Source organism: Stigmatopora argus, chromosome 3 (assembly GCF_051989625.1).
Source record: "Stigmatopora argus isolate UIUO_Sarg chromosome 3, RoL_Sarg_1.0, whole genome shotgun sequence".
NCBI lineage: Eukaryota > Metazoa > Chordata > Actinopteri > Syngnathiformes > Syngnathidae > Stigmatopora > Stigmatopora argus.
Window position 1 is genome coordinate 13,607,828 of NC_135389.1, and position 22,865 is coordinate 13,630,692.

The following is a 22,865-nucleotide window of genomic DNA, read 5'->3' on the forward strand; positions in this document are numbered from 1 at the left end:
TCCTCAATTTCAGCATTGAGAGTGGTAATATGCCAAAGTTAACGTGTGTTCAATGTAAAAACTACAGCTCTGGTTCATCTTTTACGTTCAAACCGCAGACACCGAATTAAAAATTCTTCGCATTCAAAATAAAATGTCCAAAATAAAATTCGAAATAATACACTAAGTTCTTCTCACACACTATGTTAGGCATCCAAGTCACTTCACTGCCAATCAGATCAAACAGGTGGTAACTGAACTGACGCACGTTGTGTTTGCATGGACTCTCCATGAACTCAGTAAGATCCATCATGATTCAGGGGGAAAAACAATGGATGAACACCACTCCTAAAATATAGTTTTGATCCGTTCAAAGGACTAACAAGAGAAATACAATATTTGAGAGGGTTTAACGGCACCTCTGATATAAGGCGATGAAGCATTATGACCTTGTATCACGTACACAATGAATGGGTTTGTCCATGGCGTGCTGTGTAGATGAAAAGGCTTTAATTCTTAATCAATATTTGTCTTAATAGAGGGCACATTGACATTGGTAGAGATACCTGGAATGGATATGTGACTCAGTACTGGTCAAATTCTTAAACCTCTCTCTGTAGAATTGTATTTTTTGTCATACGTTATATTGTATTTCTTATCATTATGACTGTTATATCGGGATTTTTTTTCAGATTACCAGGTAAACCTGTATGCACATTTTTTTGTTCTGTTACATGATACAAAATGCTGACTGTCCTGCATTTTCTTGATTTTCTGAACATATGGACAAAACATTATTTATATTATGCAAATCACAAGAAATTTTCACAAAGCTCCCCGTTAAGCCTGACTGAAAGTATGTACTTTTTGGTGTAACATGCTTTTGGAGTAATGATGCCACATTTCAGATATGGTGTTGTAAAAAAATAGCCTAAATTATTTCTTCATTTACTTGTACAATAGCATTTGCGTTCGGTGTCTGCTGTATTTTATTGAAATTTCTCAAGGCACTATATAAGCTTTATAGAGGACTAGAAAAGGTCACATCTCCCAAATCCTGAATTCTTCGTGATTAATACATAAATGACAGAAGCAGATGACGTTTTTGAATGAGTGGTTCGTCAGAATCTCAATTAATCTCAAGCAAATTTGCTCAATGATGTCACAAGGAGGATGCGGTTATGATTATATTGGCGTAAGACATCCATTCAACTACGTTTTCCATGTGTTGGCAATAAAAGTTGGCTGAAAGAAGGTGTGATCGAATTGAGCAGCTAAATATAAGGAGTTGCTGAGAAGACTCTGTTTAAGTTGACTTCAATGGTGATGCCAGCCATGGCAGCCATACTTTGGAAATGTGCGGCCTTATATTTCCTATCTTGCTTTTTTGTCATTGAACTCAAGGCCAGACTGGGTAAGCGCAATCAAACACCTTTTTTGTTGTTGTCATTTTCTAATATAACATATTCTTACCCACCTTTTTTCCATTTCACTCAGTCAGCAACCATGTCAGCAGCATCTGCAGCACATGGGGAAGAGAGCATTTTAAGACGTTCGACGGTGACATTTACCAGTTTTCTGGCACATGCGAGTACAACCTTGCCTCCGACTGCCACACGGCCATGCAGGAGTTCGCGGTGCACGTGAGGAGGGAGCAGAATGATGGGAACCCGACCATCAGCTATTTGGGGGTCACCATCAATGATCTTGCTTTTCATATCACCAAGGAAGCGGTCACTGTAAATGGAAAAGCGTAAGTCAAAAAGAAAAACAAAAAAAGCATGGTTCTCCTTTGTGGAAATTGTAACTTTATATCGGGGGAATGTGTATTTTTCAGCGTCCCTTTGCCATACTATAAGAGTGGAGTTCAAGTGGAAAATAATGCTATTTATATCAAACTGCAGTCTAAAGTTGGCCTCGTCGTCATGTGGAATGGAGATGATGCAGTCATGGTAAATTTCCAAATTTATAACCATTCAAAAGAATTGCAATACATTTAAACACGTTGAATAGATTTTACATCAAAGGGAATGGTAAAGCAATATTTTTTCAATCTAAATTTGCACCGAAACTAATGGAATGTTTAATCACAGATGAATAAATGAATTTTAGGAAGAATTTTTATTCATGAATGAAAAATTACAGTTCTAATGCATTTAAATTTGGGATTGGTAAATGTTTTCTTTGGCTTTTCTTAATTACAGATTAATTATTCATCTTATCATTCTTAATATTATGATCTTTGTTTTTTTTCAGGTGGAAGTTGATCGTGACTACGCCAATCGTACCTGTGGACTCTGTGGCGACTACAACGGCGTTCCAATCTACAATGAGTTGTTTCAGGAAGGTTAGTTTATATAATTTTTCCAATATTTCCAATATTTGACCACATCAACGAAATCCAATGCAGAACGACTGATAAGCTACATAGAGTTTGGCAACAAACAAAAGGTTCATAACCCAAATGATGAATGTGAGGACCCGTCTGAGGAGTATGGAGAAGAACTTGACGTTTTAGCTGTGGATTCATGCCAAGTCTTTGTGAGTTTGTGTTGCCGTTTGTTATCTAAAGTAACATATCATTTGATACGCCATTAGTTTTGCTTGAATTGTTATTGTCTTGTTGTTTTTTTTATCTTTTAGAGAATGAACTGCGACCAGATTCTGCGGTCAGAGACTTGGAGTCCGTGCACCCAACTTATCGATCCCGCTCCATATGTGGAGGCTTGTGTGCAAGACATGTGTGGCTGCAACAACGGCACAGATGACACCTGTGTGTGTAGAACGCTGTCCGAGTTCTCTCGGCAGTGTTCCCACGCTGGTGGAATGCCTCCCAATTGGAGGACACCGTTGTTCTGTGGTAAAGTTTTGCCTTTGATATTTTTATATGCATTTTGAAAAAGTTAATTACATAAAAATGTTGTTTAATTTCACAATTCAGCTAGTTGTGAGAAGCAAAATATTTTTACAGTGTTTTTTTTAAACAGGGTGAATTAATTTATTAAGATATTAAAATATTTATATAAATCTGAAAACCAGATGGTTCATGTGATATCAAAATCAACACTTATAATCCAAATAATTACGACTGCTTGAAGCCATTACATGTAATTAGCTACAATAATGTCAATAATGCTAATGAGAGTCTCCTGCGCCCGCTACAGCCAAGGAGTGTCCTTACAACATGGCGTATGAAGAGAGCGGTTCTCCATGCATGGACACGTGCACACACATGGATACCAGTTCAATGTGTGAGGACCACCGAATGGATGGCTGCTTCTGTCCTCCTGGTCAGTCCTCTTTACATTAGAATATAGATTTGTACTGGAGTTATGCTTTTAAAATCAAATTTTTGCCATCATTTTTAGGCACTGTGTTTGATGACATTTCCATGAGAGGATGCATTAATCAATCAGAATGTCAGTGCAAGCATGGCAAAATCTACAACTCTAGTGAGGGCTACCAACAAGACAGGGAGATATGGTAGTGTCATGTTTCTGTGTTATATTATTAGAAATGACTTTTAATCATGTGTTTAAATTCCACGTGTTTTCTCAGCACATGTTTACAGGGAAGATGGTCTTGTGAGTATCTTCAGGGTCCATCTACATGTGCAGTGGAGGAGGGTTACCACATAACTACCTTTGATGGCAAATCTTACAACTTCCACGGAGACTGTTATTACACATTAGCCAAGGTGGAAAGCAAGGTGAAGAAATTTGAGGGTTGATCAGTTGTGGAGATACCGTCCATAATGTGCTGCTATGATAAGAATACAATTTAAATGTTCATGTCTGTTTCAGGATGCCCTAAGTCCCGGGTTTACCATCCAGGTGCAGTTAGCGCCTTGTACAAATCAAAAGTTTGACACTTGTCTTAAAGCACTTAAAATCCTGCTGAACAATGACAGAAACAATGTGAGTTCTGCTTATTTATTTGGGAATTTACCCTGTCGCTTAGTTGTCAGATCCATTCTTTTATTTACTGTATTATTGTTTAGGTGTTGATGTTTATTTCGGATGGAACTGTGAAACAGAATCAGCAAAGCATCACTTTGCCATACCATACAGGTATATTACACAAACTAACTATTGTCCTTTTTTGCCCAGTAAATGCCATCAAGTGATGACATTTGTTTTTTGTTTTCATGTACTCAAAGCGGACATCATAGTATTCCATGCCTCCTCTTTTCACATCTTGCTACATACCAGTTTTGGGCTGCAGATTCAGATTCAGCATGTGCCTCTCATGCAAGTGTACATACGTTTGGATGAAAGCTACAAAGGAAAGACCCGGGGTGAGATTTACATTTCCAAAATGTAAAATATGCAGCAGTGTCAGAGGCAAAAATACAAAGTCATGTTTTGAGCTTTCTGACATTTTGCCTCAGCAGAACAGCTATGACTTTTACGAATGTTATGATAGATAAATTCCTTAATTTCATCAGGTCTATGTGGGAACTACAACCTGGCCATGTCTGATGACTGGAAAACCCCTCAGGAGATGGTCGAGGGGACGGCGACCATATTTGCCAACGCCTGGAAATCGAGCCTCAAGTGCCGAGACTCGAGGGAGAGACTCGATGACCCTTGTTTACTCAGTGTGGAAAACGGTACACAATGACACTGCTCAAACTTTTCGATAGCTGCTCTGTGTAACATAATCTGTTGTTTGTTTTGATTGTAAGTGACTAACTCTTTTCCACATTTTCCAGACTTGTTTGCCAAACATTGGTGTGCCTTGCTGTTGCAACCCAATAGCACATTTGGACAGTGCCATTCATTGGTGGACCCCGAGGATTACTACACGGTAGGCTCATGTAATACAGTAAACGCAGATACATACAACTTACTATTGGCTCCTACTAACGGCGCAAGACGTCTACGTGTCCTCCTAGTTTAAATGAATTGGAATTCTATCAATAGCAGCAAATGAGTTATTTTGATGACTTGACTAACTTTGTGAATAGAAATGAACTAGAGTTATTTAGAACACGCACTTAGTAGTACATATTGTGTGTTTAATTCCACAGCGGTGCACTTACGCCAGCTGTAATGGTGAAAAGAGTGAAGCCTGCCTGTGTGCTGTCTTCTCTTCCTATGCTCGAGCTTGTGCATCTAGGGGAGTCTTTCTGGAGGATTGGAGAACCCATTTGTGTGGTAAGGACTTCTTTGATATTGTCTAATTAAACTGCTAATTATTTCTATACATACACAAAGTTGTGTCATCCCAAAAACGAACCAATGGACATTATATTGGATCAACTATGTTCATGTAAAAGTCTCTTCATTCCTATCGTTGTCTGCAATTAACAGACAAATATACAAGGACCTGCCCAGCGTCTCAGATTTTCTCATACAAGCATCAACGGTGCGAGCTGACCTGCAGGTCACTGAGTTCAACACTGCAGACTTGCCCCTCTGACTTCCTGCCGGTGGACGGCTGCTCTTGTCCCGAGGGTCAATATCTGGATGAACACGGCATCTGTATTCTCAAAGAAAATTGTCCGTGTTATCACAATGAGGCCATCATTCAGCCAGGAAAGTCTATCAATATCAAGGATGAACACTGGTGAGTTTAGCTCCACGAGAGCGGTCAAATATTGCGGTTCTGCGCCACTGCAAACTATTTTACAGTTTACGTGCTTGTGTCTATCTTCAGTGTGTGTAGTAATGGGGTGCTACGTTGCCATTCTTGGAGAACCCGGTCAGCAAGTATGTTATGTATACTATGTTTCTTTTCGTTGACAATTGATTGATCGACATAAGCATTTGATTCAATATTCTGCCTCTCTTACAGCATGTCCTCCACACAAAGTGTACTTCAACTGCTCTAACTCTGGCTCAGGACAACTTGGAGTCCAGTGCCCACCAACTTGTCTAAATCTGGACAGCGATGATTGTGTAAGCTCTTTTTATTCACAGTTTTTCCCTAACCTGGGAACCAATCCAGTTCATTTTCAGGTAGCCATTTGGTCTTTCTTTGCAGGACTCCAATGACTGTGAATCAGGTTGTCAGTGTCCAGATGGACTTTTTGACGACGGCAAAGGCTTTTGTGTGGAAAAGTCACAATGTCCATGTAAACACGATGGCATTTTCTATGCTCCTGGGAAGGAAATTCCAAATCAATGCAACACATGGTATAGATCTCATCATCACTCTACTTTACGCACTTACTAAGTTTCCCCTATTTACCAAAATTGTTTAATGTTTCAATTCAGTACCTGCAGAAATGGAAAATGGAAGTGCACAGAGGAAACATGTCCAGGAACCTGCATTATTTATGGAAGTGGTCATTATAACACATTTGATCAACGAACGTATGGCTTTCAAGGACACTGTGGCTATGTTGCAGTCAAGGTTGGTAGAATTTTCAAAAATACTATATATATGGTCAATTGGAAGACCAAGGCATTTGACGCAATTTAGTCATAAGAGACCACCGTTGTCCTCCTAACAAATCCGATTGAATTGGAACTATTAAAATCTATAATTTCCCCCCCAACAGCGTGTTTCAAATCATGTATTTATATGTAATTTCAATAATGTGTCTCTCTCTTAAGAACAAATGTGGCAATAAAACAGCACAGGATGGCATTGGAGTTATCACAGAGAATGTACCATGTGGCACGACAGGCACTACCTGCTCAAAAACTGTCCGAATCCAATTGGGGGTAAGAATTTACGCAATCCCAAGCAGAGATAAATTGTCAGTCGTTCTTGTTTTAACATATTAACCATAAACTTTCATTACTTTGCAGCGAACGGAAATCAAACTATTTAAAGGGAAATATGAAGAAGTGGACCTGGGAGAGGGCAATAAGATCAAGTACACAATCAGGACAGTTGGCATGTATCTGATTGTAGAATCTGTTGTTGGTATGGCAGTCATGTGGGATCGCAAAACAACTGTCCGCATCCTATTGGAACCTCAGCACAGTGTAAGTTCAAGTTTAGTGTATTGTTTATTGCATATTAATAAAGGAATGATGTGTTTTGCTTATAGCAACACATTTTAGTGCCTTAACAATGAAAAATAATTTGACCCAAAAAAATTGTAACTAACTCATTGGTTTGGCTTTACAGGGAGAGGTGTGTGGCCTGTGTGGGGACTTCAATGGCAATGAACAAAATGACTTCACCACTCAGGATCAGCTGCTGGTGACCAATGTGTTAGAATTTGCAAACAGCTGGAAAACCAGCAGCATTTGCCCGAATGTGGAAACAAACGTCAACCCATGTTTGGAAACACCCAATCGTCACCACTGGTCCAAAATGATGTGCAGTATTATAGTTGGAGACACATTTAAAGCGTGTCATAACACGGTATGGCAACTTGGGCTTGAAACGGTTTGAATTGGGTATTGTACAGTCTGTTTTATATTGCATATAATTTGTCTGGACAGGTGGATCCACTTCCATTCTATGAAAACTGTGTAAAAGACTCGTGTGCTTGTAACACTGGAGGCGACTGTGAATGTTTCTGCACAGCGGTTGCAGCTTATGCTCAAGCTTGCAATGAAGCCAGTGTATGTGTTGCATGGAGAACGCCAGATATCTGTCGTAAGTAACTTGGACTTTACAGTTAAATTGACATTTGTATAATTATTTTGTTGTTTTTAGGAAATAATATCTTCTTCGCAGTACTTTTTGACCATTTGGACCTTGCACTTTATAGTCCATGTCACTTTTTTTTTTAAATGGAAATTTACAGTCTAATGAGATGCATTTCTTTCCATGTTAATACACCTGTGGATTCATTTAAAATTTGGGGAGGGTCCAAAAATTACAGTATTTAATAACCTCTTAAAGTTATTTTACAGACTTAACTATGATATCTTGGAAACTGCAATGTAGGGTGTTGTTTCAAAAAATAATCAATTGTGTGTGACTCATACAAGAAAATGAATGAATTGAATTTACGATTTCAAAATATTATTTTTGTTCTGTTTTCCCTCTTAGCGGTATACTGTGATTACTATAACAACCCAGATGAATGCCGGTGGCACTACAACCCATGTCATCAACCTTGCTACAAGACCTGTTTGAATCCAGGAGGAATTTGTAGCAACCCCTTACCCAATCTGGAAGGTATTATTATTTTATCAATCATATTTTGTATGTTGGATGAGAGTCGAATGATAATTAAGTATCTAATACGAAAATCACACCATTGAAATTCTAATGATATTTATTGAGACACCAGATGGTGTAAGGCTTCACTTGAAACAAGATTTAAGGTGACAACAAATGAAATCAATAGATGTTCAAAATGACACACAGAGGGAAAAGCCCCAAAAATTCAAAAAAAAAAACTAAACCTATCAGAAATATAATAATTGTATTCAAACAAATTCAAATGAAATATGTATAAACACATTTAAATGATTTTTTTGGTCTTTGTTTATAAAAGACCGCACACAATTTAAGCTACATCTCATATTGATGTCAACCAGAAATTTGGTCTTTAGGAAGATGTATTTAAAACAAAATTTTGAGGTTATACTCCTTTTTTTGCAGGTTGTTATCCTGTGTGCCCAGAAGATAAGCCGATATTTGATGAGGAACAACAGATGTGTGTTGAGGAGTGTGAAGGTTGCTTTTATAACGGGACAAGATATGATGAATACGAAGTTATATACAATGTTAATGACAACCTTGGAATGTGCTACTATGCAATATGTAGAAATAGCACTGTAATTTATGGCAATGAAACATGCTCGCCAACATCACCTCCTCCTACAACAACACCTATAATATCAACTACAAGTAAAGGACAAAGTACTACCTTCACAAAACCTACAACGCCCCAAACTACAACTGAAAAATCTACATCTACTAAACCAACAACCACAGGGCCCACTATAAGTTCAACAACAATTGAACTTCAAACTGAGAGCACAGAAAGCCCAGCAACTGGCGCTGTAGTAACTGGAGCATCTACAACTGTTACAAAATATACAACAACAACTGCAGGACCAAGCACAACCAAAGAAGGTTCAAATACTACCACAAAAGCTACAACAACACCTTTTAGACCAACTACGACAACAGAAGGTCCAACTACTACAGCTAAATCCACACCCACCACTGCTGGACCCACCACTACAACTGAAGGTCCAAGTACTACAACTAAATCTACAACCACCCTGGCAGGACCCACCACCACAACAGAAGGTCCAACTACTACAGCTAAATCCACACCCACCACTGCTGGACCCACCACTACAACTGAAGGTCCAAGTACTACAACTAAATCTACAACCACCCCGGCAGGACCCACCACCACAACAGAAGTTCCAACTACTACAGCTAAATCCACACCCACGCCTGCTGGACCCACCACTACAACTGAAGGTCCAAGTACTACAACTAAATCTACAACCACCCCGGCAGGACCTGCCACTACAACAGAAGGTCCAACTACAACAGCCAAATCCACACCCACCACTGCTGGACTCACCACTACAACTGAAGGTCCAAGTACTACAGCTAAATCCACACCCACCAGTGCTGGACCCACCACTACAACTGAAGGTCCAAGTAGTACAACTAAATCTACAACCACCCCGGTTGGACCCGGCACTACAACAGAAGGTCCAAGTACTACAACTAAATCTACAACCACCCCGGTTGGATCCAGCACTACAACAGAAGGTCCAACTACTACAGCTAAATCCACATCCACCACTGCTGGACCCACCACTACAACTGAAGGTCCAAGTACTACAACTAAATCTACAACCACCCCGGCAGGACCCAGCACTTCAACAGAAGGTCCAACTACTACAGCTAAATCCACACCCACCACTGCTGGACCCACTACTACAACTGAAGTTCCAAGTACTACAACTAACTCTACAACAACTCCAGTTGGACCCACCACTACAACAGAGGGTCCAACTACTACAGCTAAATCCACATCCACCACTGCTGGACCCACCACTACAACTGAAGGTCCAAGTACTACAACTAAATCTACAACCACCCCGGCAGGACCCAGCACTTCAACAGAAGGTCCAACTACTACAGCTAAATCCACACCCACCACTGCTGGACCCACTACTACAACTGAAGGTCCAAGTACTACAACTAACTCTACAACAACTCCAGTTGGACCCACCACTACAACAGAGGGTCCAACTACTACAGCTAAATCCACACCCACCACTGCTGGACCCACCACTACAACTGAAGGTCCAAGTACTACAACTAAATCTACAACCACCCCGGCAGGACCCAGCACTTCAACAGAAGGTCCAACTACTACAGCTAAATCCACACCCACCACTGCTGGACCCACTACTACAACTGAAGGTCCAAGTACTACAACTAACTCTACAACAACTCCAGTTGGACCCACCACTACAACAGAGGGTCCAACTACTACAGCTAAATCCACACCCACCACTGCTGGACCCACCACTACAACTGAAGGTCCAAGTACTACAACTAAATCTACAACCACCCCGGCAGGACCCAGCACTTCAACAGAAGGTCCAACTACTACAGCTAAATCCACACCCACCACTGCTGGACCCACCACTACAACTGAAGGTCCAAGTACTACAACTAAATCTACAACCACCCCAGCAGGGCCCACCACCACAACAGAACGTAAAACTACTACAGCTAAATCCACACCCACCACTGCTGGACCCACCACTACAACTGAAGGTCCAAGTACTACAACTAAATCTACAACCACCCCGGCAGGACCCACCATCACAACAGAAGGTCCAACTACTACAGCTAAATCCACACCCACCACTGCTGGACCCACCACTACAACTGAAGGTCCAAGTACTACAACTAAATCTACAACCACCCCGGCAGAACCCACCACCACAACAGAAGGTCCAACTACTACAGCTAAATCCACACCCACCACTGCTGGACCCACCACTACAACTGAAGGTCCAAGTACTACAACTAAATCTACAACCACCCCGGCAGGACCCAGCACTACAACAGAAGGTCCAACTACTACAGCTAAATCCACTCCCACAACTGTTGAAACCACCACTACAACTGAAGGTCCAAGTACTACAACTAAATCTACAACCACCCCGGCAGGACCCACCACCACAACAGAAGGTCCAACTACTACAGCTAAATCAACACCCACCACTGCTGGACCCACCACTACAACTGAAGGTCAAAGTACTACAACTAAATCTACAACCACCCCGGCAGGACCCAGCACTTCAACAGAAGGTCCAACTACTACAGCTAAATCCACACCCACCACTGCTGGACCCACTACTACAACTGAAGGTCCAAGTACTACAACTAACTCTACAACAACTCCAGTTGGACCCACCACTACAACAGAGGGTCCAACTACTACAGCTAAATCCACACCCACCACTGCTGGACCCACCACTACAACTGAAGTTCCAAGTACTACAACTAAATCTACAACCACCCCGGCAGAACCCACCACCACAACAGAAGGTCCAACTACTACAGCTAAATCCACACCCACCACTGCTGGACCCCCCACTACAACTGAAGGTCCAAGTACTACAACTAAATCTACAACCACCCCGGCAGGACCCAGCACTACAACAGAAGGTCCAACTACTACAGCTAAATCCACTCCCACAACTGTTGAAACCACCACTACAACTGAAGGTCCAAGTACTACAACTAAATCTACAACCACCCCGGCAGGACCCACCACCACAACAGAAGGTCCAACAACTACAGCTAAATCAACACCCACCACTGCTGGACCCACCACTACAACTGAAGGTCCAAGTACTACAACTAAATCTACAACCACCCCAACAGGACCCAGCACGTCAACAGAAGGTCCAACTACTACAGCTAAATCCACACCCACCACTGCTGGACCCACCACTACAACTGAAGGTCCAAGTACTACAACTAAATCTACAACCACCCCGGCAGGACCCAGCACTACAACAGAAGGTCCAACTACTACAGCTAAATCCACACCCACCACTGCTGGACCCACCACTACAACTGAAGGTCCAAGTACTACAACTAAATCTACAACCACCCCGGCAGGACCCACCACCACAACAGAAGTTCCAACTACTACAGCTAAATCCACACCCACCACTGCTGGACCCACCACTACAACTGAAGGTCCAAGTACTACAACTAAATCTATAACCACCCCGGCAGGACCCACCACCACAACAGAAGGTCCAACTACTACAGCTAAATCCACACCCACCACTGCTGGACCCACCACTACAACTGAAGGTCCAAGTACTACAACTAAATCTACAACCACCCCGGCAGAACCCACCACCACAAAAGAAGGTCCAACTACTACAGCTAAATCCACACCCACCACTGCTGGACCCACCACTACAACTGAAGGTCCAAGTACTACAACTAAATCTACAACCACCCCGGCAGGACCCAGCACTACAACAGAAGGTCCAACTACTACAGCTAAATCCACTCCCACAACTGTTGAAACCACCACTACAACTGAAGGTCCAAGTACTACAACTAAATCTACAACCACCCCGGCAGGACCCGCCACCACAACAGAAGGTCCAACTACTACAGCTAAATCAACACCCACCACTGCTGGACCCACCACTACAACTGAAGGTCCAAGTACTACAACTAAATCTACAACCACCCCGGCAGAACCCACCACCACAACAGAAGGTCCAACTACTACAGCTAAATCCACACCCACCACTGCTGGACCCACCACTACAACTGAAGGTCCAAGTACTACAACTAAATCTACAACCACCCCGGCAGGACCCAGCACTACAACAGAAGGTCCAACTACTACAGCTAAATCCACTCCCACAACTGTTGAAACCACCACTACAACTGAAGGTCCAAGTACTACAACTAAATCTACAACCACCCCGGCAGGACCCACCACCACAACAGAAGGTCCAACTACTACAGCTAAATCAACACCCACCACTGCTGGACCCACCACTACAACTGAAGGTCAAAGTACTACAACTAAATCTACAACCACCCCGGCAGGACCCAGCACTTCAACAGAAGGTCCAACTACTACAGCTAAATCCACACCCACCACTGCTGGACCCACTACTACAACTGAAGGTCCAAGTACTACAACTAACTCTACAACAACTCCAGTTGGACCCACCACTACAACAGAGGGTCCAACTACTACAGCTAAATCCACACCCACCACTGCTGGACCCACCACTACAACTGAAGTTCCAAGTACTACAACTAAATCTACAACCACCCCGGCAGAACCCACCACCACAACAGAAGGTCCAACTACTACAGCTAAATCCACACCCACCACTGCTGGACCCCCCACTACAACTGAAGGTCCAAGTACTACAACTAAATCTACAACCACCCCGGCAGGACCCAGCACTACAACAGAAGGTCCAACTACTACAGCTAAATCCACTCCCACAACTGTTGAAACCACCACTACAACTGAAGGTCCAAGTACTACAACTAAATCTACAACCACCCCGGCAGGACCCACCACCACAACAGAAGGTCCAACAACTACAGCTAAATCAACACCCACCACTGCTGGACCCACCACTACAACTGAAGGTCCAAGTACTACAACTAAATCTACAACCACCCCAACAGGACCCAGCACGTCAACAGAAGGTCCAACTACTACAGCTAAATCCACACCCACCACTGCTGGACCCACCACTACAACTGAAGGTCCAAGTACTACAACTAAATCTACAACCACCCCGGCAGGACCCAGCACTACAACAGAAGGTCCAACTACTACAGCTAAATCCACACCCACCACTGCTGGACCCACCACTACAACTGAAGGTCCAAGTACTACAACTAAATCTACAACCACCCCGGCAGGACCCACCACCACAACAGAAGTTCCAACTACTACAGCTAAATCCACACCCACCACTGCTGGACCCACCACTACAACTGAAGGTCCAAGTACTACAACTAAATCTATAACCACCCCGGCAGGACCCACCACCACAACAGAAGGTCCAACTACTACAGCTAAATCCACACCCACCACTGCTGGACCCACCACTACAACTGAAGGTCCAAGTACTACAACTAAATCTACAACCACCCCGGCAGAACCCACCACCACAAAAGAAGGTCCAACTACTACAGCTAAATCCACACCCACCACTGCTGGACCCACCACTACAACTGAAGGTCCAAGTACTACAACTAAATCTACAACCACCCCGGCAGGACCCAGCACTACAACAGAAGGTCCAACTACTACAGCTAAATCCACTCCCACAACTGTTGAAACCACCACTACAACTGAAGGTCCAAGTACTACAACTAAATCTACAACCACCCCGGCAGGACCCACCACCACAACAGAAGGTCCAACTACTACAGCTAAATCAACACCCACCACTGCTGGACCCACCACTACAACTGAAGGTCCAAGTACTACAACTAAATCTACAACCACCCCGGCAGGACCCAGCACTTCAACAGAAGGTCCAACTACTACAGCTAAATCCACACCCACCACTGCTGGACCCACTACTACAACTGAAGGTCCAAGTACTACAACTAACTCTACAACAACTCCAGTTGGACCCACCACTACAACAGAGGGTCCAACTACTACAGCTAAATCCACACCCACCACTGCTGGACCCACCACTACAACAGAAGTTCCAAGTACTACAACTAAATCTACAACCACCCCGGCAGAACCCACCACCACAACAGAAGTTCCAACTACTACAGCTAAATCCACACCCACCACTGCTGGACCCACCACTACAACTGAATGTCCAAGTACTACAACTAAATCTACAACCACCCCAGCAGGGCCCACCACCACAACAGAACGTAAAACTACTACAGCTAAATCCACACCCACAACTGTTGAAACCACCACTACAACTGAAGGTCCAAGTACTACAACTAAATCTACAACCACCCCAGCAGGACCCACCACCACAACAGAAGGTCCAACTACTACAGCTAAATCAACACCCACCACTGCTGGACCCACCACTACAACTGAAGGTCCAAGTACTACAACTAAATCTACAACCACCCCGGCAGGACCCAGCACTTCAACAGAAGGTCCAACTACTACAGCTAAATCCACACCCACCACTGCTGGACCCACCACTACAACTGAAGGTCCAAGTACTACAACTAAATCTACAACCACCCCGGCAGGACCCAGCACTACAACAGAAGGTCCAACTACTACAGCTAAATCCACTCCCACAACTCTTGAAACCACCACTACAACTGAAGGTCCAAGTACTACAACTAAATCTACAACCACCCCGGCAGGACCCACCACCACAACAGAAGGTCCAACTACTACAGCTAAATCCACACCCACCACTGCTGGACTCACTACTACAACTGAAGGTCCAAGTACTACAACTAACTCTACAACAACTCCAGTTGGACCCACCACTACAACAGAGGGTCCAACTACTACAGCTAAATCCACACCCACCACTGCTGGACCCACCACTACAACTGAAGGTCCAAGTACTACAACTAAATCTACAACCACCCCGGCAGAACCCACCACCACAACAGAAGGTCCAACTACTACAGCTAAATCCACACCCACCACTGCTGGACCCACCACTACAACTGAAGGTCCAAGTACTACAACTAAATCTACAACCACCCCAGCAGGGCCCACCACCACAACAGAACGTAAAACTACTACAGCTAAATCCACACCCACAACTGTTGAAACCACCACTACAACTGAAGGTCCAAGTACTACAACTAAATCTACAACCACCCCGGCAGGACCCAGCACTTCAACAGAAGGTCCAACTACTACAGCTAAATCCACACCCACCACTGCTGGACCCACCACTACAACTGAAGGTCCAAGTACTACAACTAAATCTACAACCACCCCGACAGGACCCAGCACTTCAACAGAAGGTCCAACTACTACAGCTAAATCCACACCCACCACTGCTGGACCCACCACTACAACTGAAGGTCCAAGTACTACAACTAAATCTACAACCACCCCGGCAGGACCCAGCACTACAACAGAAGGTCCGACTACTACAGCTAAATCCACTCCCACAACTGTTGAAACCACCACTACAACTGAAGGTCCAAGTACTACAACTAAATCTACAACCACCCCGGCAGGACCCACCACCACAACAGAAGGTCCAACTACTACAGCTAAATCAACACCCACCACTGCTGGACCCACCACTACAACTGAAGGTCCAAGTACTACAACTAAATCTACAACCACCCCGGCTGCACCCACCACCACAACAGAAGGTCCAACTACTACAGCTAAATCAACACCCACCACTGCTGGACCCACCACTACAACTGAAGGTCCAAGTACTACAACTAAATCTACAACCACCCTGGAGGGACCCTCCACCACAACAGAAGGTCCAACTACTACAGCTAAATCCACACCCACCACTGCTGGACCCACCACTACATCTGAAGGTCCAAGTACTACAACTAAATCTAAAACCACCCCGGCAGGACCCACCACCACATCAGAAGGTCCAACTACAACAGCTAAATCCACACCCACCACTGCTGGACCCACCACTACAACTGAAGGTCCAAGTACTACAACTAAATCTACAACCACCCCGGCAGGACCCACCACAACGACAGAAGGTCCAACTACTACAGCTAAATCCACACCCACCACTGCTGGACCCACCACTACAACAGAAGGTCCAAGTACTACAACTAAATCTACAACCACCCCGGCAGAACCCACCACCACAACAGAAGGTCCAACTACTACAGCTAAATCCACACCCACCACTGTTGGACCCACTACTACAACTGAAGGTCCAAGTACTACAACTAACTCTACAACAACTCCAGTTGGACCCACCACTACAAAGGAGGGTCCAACTACTACAGCTAAATCCACACCCACCACTGCTGGACCCACCACTACAACTGAAGGTCCAAGTACTACAACTAAATCTACAACCACCCCGGCAGGACCCACCACCACAACAGAAGGTCCAACTTCTACAGCTAAATCCACATCCACCACTGCTGGACCCACCACTACAACTGAAGGTCCCAGTACTACAACTAAATCTACAACCACCCCGGCAGGACCCACCACCACAACAGATGGTCCAACTACTACAGCTAAATCCACACCCACCACTGCTGGACCCACCACTACAACTGAAGTTCCAAGTACTACAACTAAATCTACAACCACCCCGGCAGAACCCAGCACCACAACAGAAGGTCCAACTACTACAGCTAAATCCACACCCACCACTGCTGGACCCACTACTACAACTGAAGGTCCAAGTACTACAACTAACTCTACAACAACTCCAGTTGGACCCACCACTACAACAGAGGGTCCAACTACTACAGCTAAATCCACACCCACCACTGCCGGACCCACCACTACAACTGAAGGTACAAGTACTACAACTAAATCTACAACCACCCCGGCAGGACCCAGCACCACAACAGAAGGTCCAACTACTACAGCTAAATCCACACCCGACACTGCTGGACCCACCACTACAACTGAAGGTCCAAGTACTACAACTAAATCTACAACCACCCCGGCAGGACCCAGCACTACAACAGAAGGTCCAACTACTACAGCTAAATCCACACCCGACACTGCTGGACCCACCACTACAACTGAAGGTCCAAGTACTACAACTAAATCTACAACCACCCTGGCAGGACCCTCCACCACAACAGAAGTTCCAACTACTACAGCTAAATCCACACCCACTACTGCTGGACCCACCACTACAGCAGAAGGTCCAACAACTACAGCTAAATCCACCCCCACCACTGCTGGACCCACCACTACAACTGAAGGTCCAAGTACTACAACTAAATCTACAACCACCCCGGCAGGACCCAGCACTACAACAGAAGGTCCAACTACTACAGCTAAATCCACACCCACCACTGCTGGACCCACCACTACAACTGAAGGTCCTATTACGACAACTAAATCTCCCACTACACCTGCAGAACCTACCACGCCAACTGAACAATCAAGCACCATTACTACTACTCCAGGATACACTACTCCTTGCGTTTGTGTATTTAATGGTCAGCACTACCGCCCAGGTAATGAAATCCACATGGCCAAACATTCTACACAGTCGATTACTTTATTTGTTGCTTCTTTTTGTTCATCTCTTTTATTTACTTTAATTGTTCAGGTGAAGTCATTTTGGACGGAAAACACATTGGATCAGGAATTTGTCTCACAGTGATTTGTTCTAATATTTGTGAGATTCAAAACAAGACTGAACCTTGTTGGATCTCACCCTCACCCACCCCGCCTCTTCCTTCGTGCCCTGATTGGGACGTTGTTGTAAGGAATTTCAATTAACTATACATACTATCATGTATTATTTTTCCAAATGCATAGTTGTGGACATTCAAGTTCTCTATTTTTTTCCACACATGCCATTATTATTCTGATTAACATTTTTTTGCAGCAAAATGAGACATTCTGGTTGTGCAACTGCACACTGGCAAGATGTATTGAGAACAACACAATTGAAATCATTCCATACGAATGCCCTCCCCTAAAGAACATCACATGCGCCAATGGAAGGGAACCTGTTCTTGTTTATGATCCAAACTACTGCTGTCAACATTACGCTTGTGACTGTAAGCCACTCTACGTTTGCGACCAATTCTTGACTAATTAATCCCCACACGGAATTACAAGAAGATTTTGTTGATTTTGAATTTCTTTGTTTTTTCAGGTGAATGTAAAGGCTGGGGAGATCCACATTATATCACTTTTGATGGTCTCTACTACGACTATCAAGGAAACTGTACATATGTCCTAATGGAGGAGATCACGCCAAAACACAACTTAAAGATCTATGTCGACAATGTCGACTGTGATGTAACTCAACATGTCTCCTGTCCGCGGTCGCTAATTATATCGTACAAATTGGATGTCATTGTACTCAAGAGTCAAAATCTTGCTGGAACAGTACAATTGGAGGTATGAAAACATGTTAAATGTTTCCTTTGTTGTCATAGACAATCGACTGTTTTGTCATTTAAAATGCACCCAATGCACAGTAATTGTGTTTTACTGATTTCAAATTTTGTGCTTTGTGCATTAATGGCACATGGTAGTATTATTTAATACTGTGTATGTATTCAAAGTATCTCTCTAAGATGGACTGCATTTCTGTTTGCCACAGCTCCAATGATGTTATTTTATTTTATTTTTCTTAGGCTTTCAAAGATGATAAGCATTTGAAACTCCCCTATTTACAACAAGGCATGAAGATCTTCAATTCTGACATCGCCTTGGTTGTCGAAATTGTGCCCATAGAGGCCATTATTACATTTGGATTGAGTGACTTCACTATCAACCTACCCTTCAAGTATTTCGACAGCAACACACAGGGCCAATGTGGTAAGCCTTCCATACCAGTAGCTTCATTAACACTATTCTCACAATGTGGTAGGTAAATATACTATTTGAATTGTGACCAGGCAAATGCAACAACAACCAGGCAGATGACTGCATGCTACCTGGAGGACAGATTGTGCACAGCTGCAGTGTAATGGCTGGCTTTTGGCCAGCTAAAGGCATTTACCAACCAGACTGCCAGATGCCATCGGTAATTCCGACGGACGAACCTTTGCCTCCACCCACGATTACTCCATGCAAGCCAGATTCCGATTGTAATCTGATCATGAGCAGGTAAATTCTCCGTAAACGGCAGCATTGTGTTTTGCCATTCAGTTTTAACATGTGTCATTCTTTGACAGTGTATTTGAAGAGTGCCACCCGTTGGTCAACCCTGACAACTATTATCAAGGGTGTGCTTTTGACAGCTGCCACATTTCTAACCCGGCCGTAGAATGCACAAGTTTGCACACCTATGCCGATGCCTGTGCTCAGGCTGGAGTTTGCATACACTGGAGGAATCATACAACTCATTGTGGTAAAAAGACCATTTACTAATTTATTCTATTGTACTCAGAATCACAATGTGCAGCTTTGTACGCTATATTGTTCAAAATGAATCAACCTATGAGGCTAATATTTTCTTCCCATACAGAAAGTGATTGCCCACCTGACAAAGTCTACAAACCATGCGGTCCTGCAGAACAGCCAACCTGTGAAGACAGGTTTGTTGCAATGAAAACTTTACATTGAATGCAGCACCTTTGGGAACGTCTAAAACAGGGGCAACAAACTATGAATAGTTGGCAACCCCCATTGGTTAAAGTGTCTGTGGAACAAAACGCTGCACCTGTGGCAGCCCTCCTGGGTCGATTTGCCCACCCCAGAAATCTAACCCTAACAACAAAGTAGATCGCGGGAGGTTGGCTCATTCAAAAGTAGATCTTGGAGCAAAAAAGTGTGAGCGCCCCTGGTCTAGAAGATTCAATTTTGCTCTGCTATCTATCTTGTGTTCACTATTACTATATCCATTTAAAATGACATTGTAAGATGTTTTAACTTGATTTGAACTTTGCAGTCCATTCATGCAGAGGCTGAACTACATCACTGAAGGCTGCTTCTGTCCTGATGGAATGAAGCTTTTCAACAAAGAGTCTGGCATCTGTGTTGATAAGTGTGGTGAGCATATACTCTCCCCATCGAAAAGATGACTACTTTTACAAATTACAATTTAAAAAGTCTGATGTGATTTCTCATATTCCAACAGGATGTCTTGATCCTGAGGGTAATCCTCGTGAGGTAAGTCTCGAAAGATTCCATGTCATCAAAGGAAAATTTCATTAAGCCGTGGGTTGTTCTTTCAGTTCAATGAAAAGTTTGAGTACAAGTGTCAAAACTGCATTTGCGAGGAGACCACCAAGGCCGTAACATGCCAATCTCGAGTGTGCCCACCATCCCCTGTGGCAAATTGCACGGGTCCCGGCTTCATTGTTATCAACCAAACCAACCCAGCAGACCCGTGCTGCTATGGCTTATTCTGCCGTAAGATGGGAGTCACAAGCCCAGTGACTTTTTAGCCATTTGATCATAGAGATAAAGCTGCTCTTATCTATTTGTCATTTCATCATATTCACAGGTTGTCAAAGCAACCAGTGCCCACCTAGCGGCATGGAGTGTCCAATTGGTTATACTGTAGTTGTCAATGTGCCACAAGGGAAATGTTGTCCTGAACACACGTGTGGTGAGCTCTTGATTAATCCTAAATATTTAAAATATGACTGACTAATTTATTCATATGATATGCCTTGCCATGACTGACTAATTTATTCATATGACATGCCTTGCCATGATTGACTAATTTATTCATATGACATGCCTTGGCATGACTTTTACTCTTTTTTTTAGAACCAAAACGAGTTTGTGTACACAAAAATGCTGAGTACGAGGTACGACGTTAGATGGGTATTTATCATATAAAGTTTAATAAATGTCCTGAATAAATACACACCACTTTATTTTATAGCCTGGTGAGCTGGCTCCTGTGATCCCATGTCAGGATTGTATCTGTACCAATATGGTGAACCCACATTCTGGTTTATTACAAATAAAGTGTAAGATCCAGCAATGTAAAAAAATATGTGAACAGGTATGTAAAATTATATTCATATAGCAGTATACAACAGATTGAACGTCTAATGCCGTCAATTGTATTGAAAGATTAATATTCACTCCTTAAATGAATTGGTCATCTATTGTTGTGAATGGTAGGCAATGAGTTAAATCAAGATTAATTAATGGACAATAAAATAATTGGACACAAAGGTCAAAGTAAGTAATCCTGTTTTTCAGGGTTTTAGATATATAGGACCAAGGACAGATGAATGTTGTGGAAGATGTGCACAGACACATTGCACCTTCAACATTAGTGGTACTGAGCTGATGCTGAGGGTGAGTGATCCCACTCTTTAAAATCCACCCTTCAAATCTTATTTTGTAATTATAAGGTTAGCAACAATGACTAAGACAGCCATGACCATTTTTACCATTTTGCCTTCAGCAAGGTGATTCATGGTCCCCACCAAATGATCAGTGCGAACGTCACACATGTGTGAGCAACGGTGATACTTTTACATCCATTAGCACACGGATTGAGTGTCCACCATTCAATCAAAGCAACTGCCAACCCGTAAGTGTCGCCCTTGTAAAATAATTCACCATGAAAAATGTCTCATCATGTAACTGCACAATTTTGTACTCTAGGGCACTGTACAAACTTCAGCTAATGGATGTTGTCAAGTTTGTGAGTAGTCGTGCTACCCTTGCTTTTTTCTCCTGCCGGTCGTCTCTGAATGCAAGCTAATTTTTCTTCTCTTTTTAAAAAAGGCGTGGACCAGGACAAGGCTTGCAAGCCCGTGCCCAACAAAATGTACATCACACACAAGAAGTGCCGATCATTCGAGGCGTTAGACATTCCTTATTGTGAAGGGTCTTGCATCACAAATACAAAGTAAGTCTCAGAATAACTAAAAAACAAAAAATCCACGCTTCTGTAATCGTGATTAATCACATGGCCTGTGTCTCCTCCTCCAGATACTCAGAGGAGACGTCCACCCTGCAGCCTACATGCTCCTGTTGTAAGGGGGTCCGATCTAGCAATCGCACAGTTGATTTGTTTTGCCCGACTGGTGACACTATCCCATATTCCTACATCCACGTCGACGAGTGTAAATGCACCCTCAACGACTGCGCCAGAACAGCTCCCGTTCGGAGGAGACGGAGCTTTATACACTTGTAATTTCCTCTGTACCCTGGGCCCAGAATTGTGACTATAATTGTTACACTCAAAGTCATCTTCTCTCAAAATGAAATAAAACTACAGCAACTCACTTCTCATCTCTGTGGTTTTTTTTGATTGGGCAGATAAATGTTTCCACACCCGTGTTTAAATTCCAAGTGGTATGAATTTTTTAAATCATATTTTTGTAGAAATCCT

At 43.3% G+C, this 22,865-nt stretch overlaps 1 protein-coding gene across 1 annotated transcript; it reads left to right on the top strand.

The window, feature by feature from the left end:
* Positions 1–1,314: 1,314 nt before the first annotated feature.
* muc2.1 (mucin 2.1) lies at positions 1,315–22,744 on the top strand. Its single transcript, XM_077597526.1, has 49 exons — positions 1,315–1,393; positions 1,477–1,732; positions 1,817–1,931; positions 2,236–2,326; positions 2,390–2,520; positions 2,623–2,839; positions 3,144–3,269; positions 3,348–3,462; positions 3,538–3,688; positions 3,783–3,896; positions 3,980–4,049; positions 4,139–4,276; positions 4,427–4,591; positions 4,694–4,788; positions 5,012–5,138; positions 5,295–5,550; positions 5,641–5,693; positions 5,779–5,882; positions 5,968–6,119; positions 6,201–6,339; positions 6,543–6,653; positions 6,741–6,920; positions 7,066–7,305; positions 7,386–7,542; positions 7,942–8,070; positions 8,500–8,748; positions 10,696–10,991; positions 12,750–12,839; positions 13,191–13,476; positions 14,212–14,279; positions 17,907–18,054; positions 18,150–18,304; positions 18,432–18,606; positions 18,705–18,952; positions 19,192–19,375; positions 19,456–19,666; positions 19,735–19,910; positions 20,028–20,097; positions 20,451–20,551; positions 20,640–20,671; positions 20,737–20,914; positions 21,009–21,113; positions 21,278–21,318; positions 21,396–21,518; positions 21,722–21,820; positions 21,930–22,058; positions 22,133–22,172; positions 22,256–22,379; positions 22,463–22,744. The coding sequence occupies exons 1-49, from the start codon at positions 1,315–1,317 to the stop codon at positions 22,665–22,667; spliced, it is 7,044 nt and encodes a 2,347-aa protein (XP_077453652.1). The 3' UTR covers positions 22,668–22,744.
* The last annotated feature ends 121 nt before the right edge of the window (positions 22,745–22,865 follow it).